Source organism: Macrobrachium rosenbergii, chromosome 28 (genome assembly GCF_040412425.1).
Source record: "Macrobrachium rosenbergii isolate ZJJX-2024 chromosome 28, ASM4041242v1, whole genome shotgun sequence".
Taxonomy (NCBI): Eukaryota; Metazoa; Arthropoda; class Malacostraca; order Decapoda; family Palaemonidae; genus Macrobrachium; species Macrobrachium rosenbergii.
The window spans coordinates 27122501-27136405 of NC_089768.1; the positions used below are offsets into that span (position 1 = coordinate 27122501).

At 36.1% G+C, this 13905-nt stretch overlaps 1 protein-coding gene across 2 annotated transcripts in view; it reads right to left on the reverse strand.

Moving 5' to 3' along the window:
* The window catches only part of Pde6 (phosphodiesterase 6), a 370807-nt gene that overhangs the window by 38994 nt on the left and 317908 nt on the right, over positions 1–13905 (reverse strand). For both annotated transcript variants that reach the window (XM_067130407.1, XM_067130406.1), the window contains 3 exons: positions 8161–8253; positions 6930–6968; positions 5268–5405 (listed from right to left, as the gene is read on the reverse strand). In XM_067130407.1, coding sequence (XP_066986508.1) covers positions 5268–5405; positions 6930–6968; positions 8161–8253 — 270 coding nt within the window. The remainder of the gene's footprint in view (positions 1–5267; positions 5406–6929; positions 6969–8160; positions 8254–13905) is intronic.

Sequence of the window (13905 nt, forward strand, 5' to 3'; positions counted from 1 at the left end):
CACACACACATATATATATATATATATATATATATATATATATATATATATATATATATATATATATATATATATATGTAATTGTAATAGCCACAATGCCCTCTTCTCGAATTCGTCGCGTTTTTTTACTGACGGCTTTGCAGTGACAAGCATACCCCCGCCCCCCAAAAAAAACCGCGAAGAAGTCGAGAAGTTAAGAGGGCGTTATGGCTATTACAATTACATATGTATCTAGTAAAAGTGACAGTAAATTCTACATATATATATATATACATATATATATATATATAAAATATATATATATATATATATATATATATATATATATATATATATATATATATATATATATATATATATATATATATATATGAAGGTACACAACACGGTTTTCATTGTGAAAATAAGACAGATAACAGAAGGACTGATAAGAGACGCGCAAGGCGTAGACCAAGAAGAGGATGCCTGTATGAAATGGTTATTAGGACATTGTTGCGCGAGAAGTCTGAGAATATACAGAAAAAAGGCCTTTTGGACAGGTAGATAAAGCAACTAGCCTAATAATGCGGAAGTTTTCTACATAAAAGGTTCCTCCACAATTCAGCTGTCAAATGGTGACGTAGCAGTGCCTATAACGTTGTTTTCGTTTGTACCCACCCTTTATATTTATATCTATCTATCTATCTATATAATATATATATATATATATATATATATATATATATATATATATATATATATATATATATATATATATATATATACCAGTGATCGCTTATATTCATGTGAAAAAAAAAACGATTACAGCTGACAATAATAACAAACCATGAATTACATAAAAAAATATTTCTTTCGTCGAAAAGAAGAAATATGGTGATAACCTCTGCAAAGAGAAGGCAAGATCAAACCCTGTTGCAGTCTTCATAAACTGTTAATGTTATCGTAAAATCATGATGCCTTTATGCAGTTTATGTATTTTCCTTATGTGTGTCCAATCTTAATATTTTTTTATATCCATCTGTGCTCTGCTACTCCCTTTTTCCTCTAGGCATGTTTTGCAGTTTTTTTTCTTTCACACATAAACATTGTTTTGCAATACTCTCCTTCAGCAGTTAATGATCTTTTAAACAGTCTGTAAACGTACTCAAGTGAGAATAATGATAATAATCTACTAATTAATATCATCAAGAGAACAGTCATTTCTGCTGCAGATGAACCACCAACGCAGTATCCCCGGAAAAATAATCCGTCATATTATCTTCCACTTCACTAAAGAATAAACATCATATTCCGCTTGCCAATGCCTCGGGCGGTTCCAGGCGAGAGATGTATGCTCTTTCCAAAAAAAAAAAAAAAAAAAAAAATCCCGTCAGGAAGATCGTTCTTGCTTTATTAGTTGTTGGTCTCAAGGGAGATATTTCTTTGAGTTGTTCTCTCGGATAATAAGAAACAGGTTGTTGTTCTAAGTAATCTAGTCTCCGTGGTAATTATTAATATTATATATATTCCCATTCTCCCTCTTCCTACTACGACTTCCCGTCTTCCTCTTCTTCTTCTTTTTATTCTTCTCCTCTGCTATCATTATCGATTTCGCTGTCATGGTGAGAGAGTTCATACAGAACGTAGGTTAACGGTAGCGGCGAGTTGCTGTTGACGGGGTCTTTAGTGAACAAAGACCTATTGTGTTTGGAGTTCCACAGGGCAGTGTTCTTGGGCCACTGTTATTTTCAGTGTATACAAGTGATATGGTTGTTGGCCTGGAAACCAGATTGCTCAGTATGCTGATGATGCAACACTTGTGGGTGTAGTCAAGTCTCCACTTCTGAGAAATGAAGCTACCCTCAGCCTCAATCGGGACATGGACCGGATCAGGGAATGGTGTAGTAGGTGGGGTACGAGGCTGAACTCCAGTAAAACGAAAGCACTATTGATTAGCAGATCTCGTACAGATTTCCCATCCCAGCCTGTCCTTCAGGTGGATGAAACTTTGCTGAGCGAGTCAAAAGCTTTAATTAATCTAAGTGTAACTTTTGACTCACATCTAACTTTTGAGAAACATCTAATGAAAGTTTCAGCAAATGCCACACGAAAGTTAGGTATTGTTCGTAAGGCTTCACATATTTATGACAGTGATAAAATCAGTGCAACCTATTTAAGGTCATTTGTACTTCCTATATTGGAATGCTGTTCTCCGGTGTGGATGCCTGCTTCTGCCAGAGATTTATCACTTTTAGATAAAGCGGTTCGTGGTGGTAGGTTTCTGTTTCCAAATAGCAGCAGTTATGACTTGGACCATCGACGGATGGTCTCTTGTTTGTCACCTTTTCATAAGTTGTATTTCACATTCACAATAGATCCTTGATCTCCTTGATCTGCCGAGAGCAACCAGATTCGCTCAACAGCAGCACCAATATGCAGTAAATGTGCCTCGATGTTGAACTCCTCAGTTCCAGAGGTCCTTTATTCCTCACACCGTTGGACTGTGGAACAGCCTCCCTTCAGAGGATGTCGTGCAGTTGGAACTTCAGAATTTCAAACGAAAATGCAATGCGTTACTACCCTAATACTATTCTTGCATTTTGATACATTTTTATCTATTTATTAATTTTTTTTCTTTTTACTAAGTGGTATCTCTTCTTTCTGTAGTTCCCTTTACTCCTCTTACTTCTTCCTAATGAACAACATATTCTTTATAAGCTTGAATCTCAAGTCAATGGCGCCTGTGGGCTTGTTCCATATGAATAGGTTTCATCTACTGAATAATAATAATAATAATAATAATAATAATAATAATAATAATAATAATAATAATAAGAACGGCCGCGGGGAGGAGAATAAGACTGACGTGTGTTCTTGCTGACCTCGTACTGCTGATCTGATCATTTTCTTCTTCGTTTTTTCAGTTTAAGGGGACATCATGTTCCTACAGGATACAGGAAGATAAGAGTCTGCTGACGTTATAAGTTACAGGTGTCGAATTAATAAGGGTCATTTCTCTATATCCTGTTTGGTGTATCGCATTTTGCTTCAGTGGAAAGGCCTCCGGTTTCCTGTTCAAGTTTTCGAAAGCACGTCTGACTGAATGCACTTTTGCTATCAAGTGTTAGGTGCGCATGATTCTCTTTCACACTTGTGACGGTAATGCCTGATTTACTTTTACCCCTGTGGAGTTCGGACTTCAATAGTAATGCGCGGTTTTCCTTCCTCCTCGTGAAGGCCGGACTTCGACTATAATGCTTGACTTCCTATTACCACTTTTGAAGTCTTCACTTCAATAGTAATGCCTGACTTCCTTTCACATTGTGAAGTACCGACTTCGACAACAATGCCTGACTTAATTTTACTACATGAAGTCCTGACTTCGACAGCAAGGGACGATTTCCTTCACCCTTGTGAATCACGGGCTTCTCCAGTAATGCATGACTGCCTTTTGTTCTTGCGAAGCCCGGACTTTATCAGTTGAAAGCCTTCAAATGAGTGAACAAAGGCTAATTAAAAACTCTGTCTTTGGTTTTAAATTACAAGGAGGTCACCATAAAGCTTTACTAGACTTTGCCCACGGTTACAAGTATACTGTACTTGTCGATGAATCTCTCTCTCTCTCTCTCTCTCTCTCTCTCTCTCTCTCTCTCTCTGTTTTTATATTTCATTAAGTAACGTTACCGAAATTATTCATAGTTAAAATCTGCAGAGCAATCAGTGTAGGAGTAAGGAATGAACGATAATAATTCCCCTTCCCACCGAGTGTGGAGTTTACATAATAATAATAATAATAATAATAATAATAATAATAATAATAATAATAATAATAATAATAATAATAATAATATGGCTGCATTTTGCGAATTGATTTATACGGAGTTTTCTCAATTCTTCTAATAATTCGTTTTTCCTGCACATCAATATTAGTCAGATTATTAAAATAAAGAATTTCTGCTGTAAGGAATACGCTGTTTTATCCATCGAAATATGAACACTGGCCAATTATTGACTAATATTGATGTGTAGGAAAAGCGAATTATCAGAAGAATTGAGAAAACTCAGTATAAAATCAATTCGCAAAAAATGCAGCCAAATTATTCAACAAAACTTGCCCCAAAGGTCTTCTGCCTTCGAATAATAATAATAATAATAATAATAATAAATAATAATAATAATAATAATAATAATAATTAATAAATCATTTGCAAACAGAAATGCAGACTTGGATAGGACAGATATACTAAGAAAGAGGAAAATAAATAAACGGCAGTAGATTATTCGTCGACAAAACGACGTAAACCAACTTAAACAAAGCAACCGAAAAGCAAAATCACGCATGCATCAATTAATGCACACCATAACCAAACAATTTACAGCAAATTATAATAAACAAACGAAAAGCAAATTCACGCATGCATCAATTAATGCACACAATAACCAAACAATTTACAGCAAATTATAATAAACAGTGAAGGGTAAAGCGATAGACTGTTAGGCCATCTGGAGAAAATAAGGTTATAGAAGCCAGGAGAAAACGAAAGCAAGAAACCAAACCCAAAGCTTAGAGGTAAAAGGAAATGGTTATTAAGCCGCGTGGTCAGAGCTTGAACCATTCCGATGGAGTAGATAAGATGAGGTGGCATGACTGGTTGTACGTGGCTGCTTGAGAGGAGGAGGTGAAAAGCAGATCAAATAGGCATCATACAATTGGACAGACAGACAGCCAAACAGACAGAAAGACGAACAGATATCTTAAAACAATCAAGTTTGTTTAGGAGTTTATTACAAATGTTTATTTTATTGATTATAACATACAACCGTTTATTCAGGTTTTTAATTTAAAGGTTTATGTTACTGATTATATCATACTATGTATGTTTTGGAGTTTAATTTAAAGATTTATGTTGCTGATTATAATATACTACTGTTCATATATGTTTAGAAGTTTAATTGAAAGATTTATGTTGCTGATTATAACATACTACCGTTCATGTAAGTTTAGGAGTTTAATTTAAAGATTTATGTTGCTGATTATAACATACCACCGTTCATGTATGTTTAGGATTTTATTTTAAATGTTTATATAATTGATTGAATTATAAAACCATCAGCTCCGCCTCTCAAACAAGAGCATACGAGATGTTGTAACGAACCGACAAAACATGTATTTCACAGCACTCCACCGGACTGACACAATAAATTAACCTATCTGCTTCATCCCACTTTTATTCTTTTATACGAAAAAATGCGCATTACTCATCGATGTGATTCACGGAGCAACTGACCTGACCAGTAGACAGGACATAATTGGCGAGGCGCGCGTGGACGGAGGCCGCCAACTGGTTGTTGGAAGGCCGGGTGATCCTGCACTCTCCATCGTGGGACTGCAACTCGAAGGCCATGTGCACCGTCAGCGTCTCCAGCTGCAGGGTGAAAGATAAACAGAGGTCTTACTTAGCAAGGCAAGAAGGGAACAAAGGAAATCGTGAATGTATGCGCAAGGACGAGAGTTCAAGAAAAGATGTAAGGTTATGAAGGAGCACGGTAAGTAATCGGTGAGTTTATTATTCAAATGCAGGAGGGAGATTGTTATAAATAAGGAAATAAAGATAGTTTACGACACGGAGAAGAAAGAGTTGAAACAATGTAGCCAAAACTGACTGGCAAGAAAACAAATTTTGAAACCTTTATTGATTAATAGATTTTAGGCATACATGCCAACCACTGGGGCAACTAAGGCCATTCAGCGATGAAACGGAAACTGACAGTAAAAGTTGGAAAGGTGTAACAGGAGGAAAACCTCGCAGTTGCACTATGAATCAACTGTTAGAGAGGGTGGACAGTAAAGATGGAAGAAAGAGAATATAAACGGAGGTACAGTAAAAGGAACGAAAGGGGTTGCAGCTAGGGGCCGAAGGGACGCTGCAAAGACCCTACATTGCACCGCATGAGGTGCACCGGCGGCACTACCAGGCTACGGGGTTGAAACCGTTATTGTTCATCATGATGACAAAAGAGACCGGACCAAAAAAGGACTGATCTAAACTGACAGGGACGTCATGAACATCGTTGATGTTCAATTAATCCACAGGTGGAATGAATGCAATCAAAAAGAATGAAGAAAAAGCTTTAATAAAAGCATCAGTCACTGCTGAATAGCTCTGCATCTGACTGGGATAAAAGTGACGGAGATGAAATGTTAGGGGAGAAATTTCAGGGTATGATCTGTTGAAAGATAAATGACATCACTAAAATCATTTCTATTCGTAGTTGGCGAATATGGAAAGCCGGTGTTGCTTCAGAATATATTATGTTCTACCAAATATTTTATTTCATCATCGAAAGAAATGACTATGTAACAAAGATTGATTGTATAGCAGCTAAGAGTCATGACGCTTTTGGCCAAAATTGGATCTAACTTTGCAAAGGACAACCAAAAAATGTGGTTGGTGAAAGCCTAACACAAACCAAATTTATTTTGTTCATCATCAAATCTTAAGAAAATAATCTAGGGAAACAAGATGACAGGAAAATGGATTTAACATAGCAACAAGTTTATATGGAAAGGAATGTTAACTCTATGTAAAGGAAAAACGGGTCGATTCTTTATCAATTTTCTGGAATTACTGAAAAGGAAAGCTCTCTTCATATCTAATGACAGAGCATGTATACAGTGAATGCAATTATTTCTTTTAACTGTATAAAATGAATACAATTATTTCTTTTAACCTTTTCATATCCATCTTGTAACCCTCAATTACCTACACTATCTTTCAAACCTAAATTCACTGTCATTAAGAATCCATTACTATATCTTTATATCTATCAATATTACATTTCTTGGTCATTAAACTGAAGGAAAAAATGCGGACAGGATGTTATGCGCAAAGCCTTTGTGAGATACATTTTAAGGAGAATAGGAGAAATTTTATTTTACAGATACCTACCGGAATCTTCATGAGCTCTTCAAGGGGAGGCGCCAAGGTCTGCAAAGGGAAAGAAGTAACAGTTAGACGTATTTGGATGACGAGCTTTGTGTAATTTTGATTAAAGATTATATATATGTCTTGACAGCATTTTCAAATGATCAGCATTTGTTTGGTTGGTACAAACTCGTTTTTTTCATCTTTGATATATATTTATATATATATAAATTTATATATGTATATATATATAATATATATATATATATATATATATATATATATATATATATATATATATATATATATATATAATATTTATATTATCAATTACAGTAAAAAGATTATATTTGTTTACAATCATATGAAAATGTTGTTAAGTCGTTTGAAAGGAACTGACAATTATAGTAAAATATATATCATATTTGTTTACAATCATCGGAATATATATACACAGATCTATATTATTATATATATATATCTATATATATATATATATTATATATGTTTTATATATATATATATATATACTGTATATATATATATATATATATATATATATATATATATATATTTCCATCCTTCATTACAGCAAATTTAACTAGCATGTTCAGCAATAATATCAATGCGTCATAGCTTCCTAAAACTCAAATCGAGCCAACAATGCACTGCAAGTGACGACCATATTTACTTTAAGAGTTGCAACAGCCCATCACCAAATGAACACTTCTAAAAGAATAGATAAAGGCTCAGGTTTACAATTTATGGGACCTCTTGCAAGTAATTAATTATACCTGTGTTCACATATATGAGGGAATATAGCAAAGCATGAAAACTTTTCGTTCGGCTCTCCTGGTTAAACCACTCTTCCAAGATAAAATCTGTAATCAGGCCAGCCACAGACTTTGTTTACACAACGAAATTGCAAAGGGGGAGGGGCCTGTCACTTGGGGCCTGCTTTGATGAATCATTCACTGGCGGAAAGAGCTACGGAACGTCTGAAGATACCGACTATTTGCCAATATCTTTCAGGTTCAAATGAGACTGCAATGCTAAACAGGCTAATAACATGAGCACAACCATCAATAACATATAAACGATGCTTAAACTTTGTCTCCCTTTCTCTGACATACTAAAACGCAGCTTAACCAAAAATGAACTTGAAACTATAATGAAAAGTTATTAATTAGCAGGATCTTCAGCTACTCTGTCTTTTTCTTCAAGGGAAGAAAATAACCCTACGTCTATATCATACCTGTCGAATGGCAAGAGCATCACAATTTTCCACCTTCGGCGTTTCGGGGGTGTCGTTAGAACGACCACCGGTTCTGTTCTTCTCGTCTTCGACCTGCAATGAGCAACAAGTAAAAATTACTAAAATTATAAGGAAAGATGTGGAGAGAACAAATGCGATGTCGGTGATGAAGGTTATGTCATTATCATCAACATAAATGTAACAAAGTCTTCAAAAAAATAGTGATTATACTCTTACAAGAACTAAATACAAAGTCATAATTCTTTAATGAAAGTGTGTAAGTTTTCTGAACATGGGGTTCATCCATGACGAGGTAGCTTAAGTGTGAATGTGACAATGGTCATCGTCTTTTTTCTCGAGAGCCACCAAAAATTTAATTCTGTACATATACACACACACACACACACACACATAAGCTGTGATTTTTCCTTCCGAATCTGCGTCTTTTCATTTAAAAATTTTCACATCTTCTGAATTCCTTATTTCACTAAGCATGACTATAAGTAACCCATTTCTTAAAATAAAAAAACGCACCCATTGTTGATTATCTACCACCAGTCTGAATGCTGCATATTTCTCTCTTGTCTTTTCGTCAGAAACCAGCGAAAATTACTATTACGGCTTCCCTTCCTTAGCAGCCCATCATAGCTAGTGGTTTTCTTCATCGTTTTCGGTAGAGTCGCCCCCACCCCCCCGCCCCCACTTTTCGTACCAAAAGGGTAGCGTGTCTGAAGCTGGGCGCTGAGGCTGCTGCTGCTTGCTGCCCGGCAGGTGTATCGATCGTTGCAACACAGGTGCTGGCAATACCTACATTCGTCAGTCTATTCACGAATTAATGTGGCGTATTGTTATCTTATCAGATGCGAACTATTTACTCATTTTATTCACGATCTACTGAAAAGTGTCATCCCTATTACCTTCCTAGGCAATATTTGCATTCGTCAGTCTATTCACGAATTAATCTTCTTCGTTTTAACGTGCTTTTTCCCATTTTTATATGGGGTAAGCACGATGCCTTCTTTTGAAGGACTTTGATTTGGCGTTGGGGTAGGCCGTAGCCTCGATCGGCTGCCCGGCCTGACATCGCTTAGACCCCGGTAGCGAGTGTGTACATGTATCATACCAAATCCCCAGCTCCCCTTCTCCCAGCAGCGAGGAGAACTGAGCGGTTAGGTCGACAGTTCGAGACGTGTGAGGTGTCTGTTATGTTTTTAGAAGATGTTGGAGTAGCTTTGTTTATGTGTGTATTAGTCTGTAACACCCATTTGCTTTCGCAAACCTATCCGTTGATTACATACATAATCCCGGGGTATCTACACGGATAGCAAAGTGTCCGCCTCTCTGACCGGTCGGCTGCGGATTTGAACCCGCGCCACAGACCTCTATGAAGTCCTGGGCTGCTGCTCTACCGACCGAGCCATCGAGGCTCTCTATTCACGAATTAATGTGATGTATTATTACCTAGTCAGATCTCGACTTTCAATTAATTAATAAAAAGTGTCATCCCAAATATCTTATTAGGTAATATCTACACTCCTCAATCTGTTCATGGATCAATGTGAACTATTGTTATCTGATCAGATTTGAACTATTTAACTTATTTTATTCACGATTTACTGAAAAGTGCCATCCCGAGTACCTTCGTAGGCAGTAATTACATTCGTCAGTCTATTCACGAATTAATGTGACGTATTGTTACCTAATAAGATCTGAAACATTTACTAATTTTATTCACGATTTACTGAAAAGTATCATCAGATTACTTTCCAAAAGGAAAATTCAGGATTGTCGCTATATTCGCCAAGATTATCCGCCAAAATTGCACATATTTATGAATGATATGCATAAAACCCATAGTCATTTTATTTATTAATTTCTTTCACGGAAATGTAAAATGTCCTTAGACGGAGAGTCAAACCACCGTTACATACGAGCAACCAGAATCCTTTTCATTTCGACACAAACAAAGATGATGCAACTCGGCTCCACGTTAGACAAAAAAAAAAAAAACTCACTTTCCCGCAGAAATTTGTTCATCCATTAGAGCCCCTCTGCAGTCTCTGTCTCTACAATAATAAATCCTGAAAGCAATCGCAGCGGAGTTTGCCGAAGTGGCGTTAAATAAGTAAACAATGATAAAAGGCGCCAGACCTCAAAAAGTCACCCTTCACCTCGTTCGGATGCCGTAATAGTTCACCGAGTTCGGCGCTTTGTGTTTAATGGAGTGAAGTTCTATTTGAGTTTTCGAAAGACTTGGCGTTTACAAACATTCACATTTCATTTTTTTTTTTTCTTGGCGTGCGTTAGCATGTAGCATTTCTAAGCAGGGACAGTGTTACGAAGCATATATTGTACAGCCAGCAGCCAGTGATGTAACAGCATACACACACAAACACACACACACATACATACATAAATATATATATATATGTGTGTGTGTGTGCGGGCGCACGCGCGTGTCTGTCTGCTGGAAAAGTAAATTACTCTCTTGTAATGAATGCAACAACAGCAACACGCGCACACAAATAAAAAAAAATAACTTATAAGATATATGTCAATCCCCATGCAACATAGCTCCTAGATGAAATCTCAACACCGTATGAAGTATCAAATATTAAATAAATATGAACCTTAAAAAACCCTGTTCATAAAATAAGCCACTGGACTGGTATGGCTTTATTTTTGGTAGATAGTATTAGTAACAGTAGTAAAAATAGTAGCTAGTAGTCGTTTAGGATCAAGTATGTCGGAAGGAGATGTTTAATGTGTCTGGTAATGTCTGGACAAGTATGTGCCCACTTCGATAACACAAAAACAAAGTGGATGGGGAAGACAAAAGAAGCCTGGATGAAGACAATACGTAGTGAGGAAGGCGACGATATCCAGCTTGTCTAGTAATCGATAATTCACTGCATTCTGTAGACAGTCTGTTCTTTATTTCTGTATTTCCTTTAGCCTCCCAGAGGATGTCGTGCCGTTGGAACTTCGGAAGTTTAAGCCAAAGTGCAATGCATTACCACCCTAATACTATTCTTCTTGCATTTTAATACATTTTTATCTATTTATCAATTTATTTTTTATTCATTTTTAATAAGTGGTATCTCTTCTTTCTGTATTTCTCTTTACTTTCTCTTGCTTCTTCCTAATGAACACCATATTCTCTGGAAGCTTGAATTTCAAGTTACTGGCCTCTGTGGGCTTGTTTCATATGAATAGGTTTCATCTACTGAATAATAATAATAATAATAATAATAATAATAATAATAATAATAATAATGCAGGAATGCTTTTCCTACAGAAGAATTTGTAGCCCCTATGCTTGTGGCATTCTCCTTTTCATTAGTTTAGCAGTACGGCTAATAATAATAATAATAATAATAATAATAATAATAATAATAATAATAATAATAATAATAATAATAATAATAATAATGTTCCTTATCTACAAGGACAGATCACGATTCTGAAGACAATGATAAAATAATAATAACTCTCTCCATTACATAAGCATCATCAGCTGTTTAAATCCCAGAAGGGGCTTTACAAGGAATAGCTGTAGGCGACTGAAATTCGTCCTGACCTTCTTTCTCAAGTTTAAATTATTACATTTTTACGTTGGTATACCTTCATATTTTCGTGCTACATTACACTGCATCTAAATTTATTTATAATTAAACAAAATTATTTTTTTTCTTTCGCTTATCATCTTACATCTGATGGCCAGTCAAGAACTGTGAATATCTGAATCTAAGCTGTGAATAGGAGTCTTTATTTTCATATTTACGAACATATTCATCTCAGACAAGAGACGCTTCCCCGTTAAAGGTGGATCGCTAACAATAGATAAGATTGCTAAGAAATTCACTATCTCGTGAAAAAGTTGTGTAATGAAAATCCACAATTATATAGTAAATTGTATTTTTTATGTAGTAATACAATATACTATATAATTGTGGATTTTTATCACACAATAGATAAGATTTTCATCTTCACAGACATGACTCCTGTTGGATTATCCAGTGCTAAAAATATTTATCAAGAGGTAAGGGACAGAGTTTGTGCGAGACTGAGATGATGGCTTAGTGTATAGAGGTTTTGGACGTGCTGTTGGTGAGCCTTCTGTTTAGGTGTAGGAAGCGGCCAAATGTAAGAGAATTTCTGCTCAGGAAGTTCAACCAAGATTCAGCAGTTAAGGCATGAATATTATATAACATACTGCTATATATATATATATACATATATATATATATATATATATATATATATATATATATATATATATATATATATATATATATATATATATATATTGTAAAGTATAAACATTCCAGTGCATATATTCGGAAGATAAACCCATGTATTTATTTATAAATATACTGTATTTATACAGTATATATTCTATATAGTGTGTATACATGGGTTTATCCTCCGAATATATGTACTGGAATGTATAAGAAGTTAAAGGAGGATGCAACTGTATTTGCACATATTCATCATTAATTAGACCTTTAAACTGATGTATATACCTACCACCAATAAAACGAAACCTTCCACGCAAATAGCCATCAATCCAACAACTCTTTTCGGGCAAAACACCCGGCAACGAGCCGCAAGTCTGTGAATGCCAAATGGAGGTAATTTCATCACACGCCATAATGACTTCATCAACCGTCTTAATTACCGTCTCATAAACCCCACCTACGACTAGCATCGCCGGAGCGCTCCTTCCCCAAAATAACAATAACTCCCTTCTCTCGCCTTCCTAATAGCAATAGCCTCCCCATTTGCCTCGGGACGTCAACACGGTATGGATTTTGACGTTCGGGCAAACGGAGCTTGGCTGGTGGGGGGTTGGGAGGAGGAAGGAGGAGGGGGAGGGGGGCGGCTTGGTAGTAGGAGAGCAAAGGAGAAAGGTTTAGGGGGTGACGAGACCGCTCTGTGTGAATTATAGGAAGCGTTATTAGCTTCAGCTTCATCATTGTGACGCATTTCATCGATCTGGCTGAATAATATTAAAATGAATTATGCAGCTGTACCGGTGCCGTGCAAAATACCTATGTGTCTGTGTGTCTGTCTGTCGACTTACTGAGCTTCCCTAGCTAGGTGATTAGATAGATTTATTTCGACGACACATTTATTAAAATGAATTCAGCTAGAAACGGTAATTTTGGAAATGCATAATATTACATAATTAAACATGATCCTTATGAGGCAGATGCAGTATAAGAACGACTTTCTTCTTACGAAAGAGAATGGAATGAAAATCACAACGGTTACTTTAAGGCGATACAGAACACTTTAAAAGAACAACTTCTTAAATATATCTAATTGTCAAGCAAGCTGGATATTCCAGAGAGGCCGGATCACAATGAATTCGTAGAATCCGTTCATTAGATATACAAGGAAATACTTTTGTATTGCATTCTTCTAGAGCTCTTAAAAATGTTTAGGCCCCAGGGTCAACAGCATATCGGAATAGCTTTTCATCGATAAAGAACTTGGTGTCTTCAAGGAAACTTTTTAGAAGGCAGAAAGGCAAATGAACTGTACTGTCTGACACACAGTGAAAGACGCGCCGAGGAAAAGCTTGTAGTTTTCAAGAGCGGGGTCGCACATGCAACCAGAAACACACGACGAAGTGTTTAATGAATCTGCAAAGAAAGCCATACTAACAAAACGCGTGTGTCGATTCGAATATAGAATTTAGGCCAAAGGCCAAGCGCTGGGACCTATGAGGCCATTCAG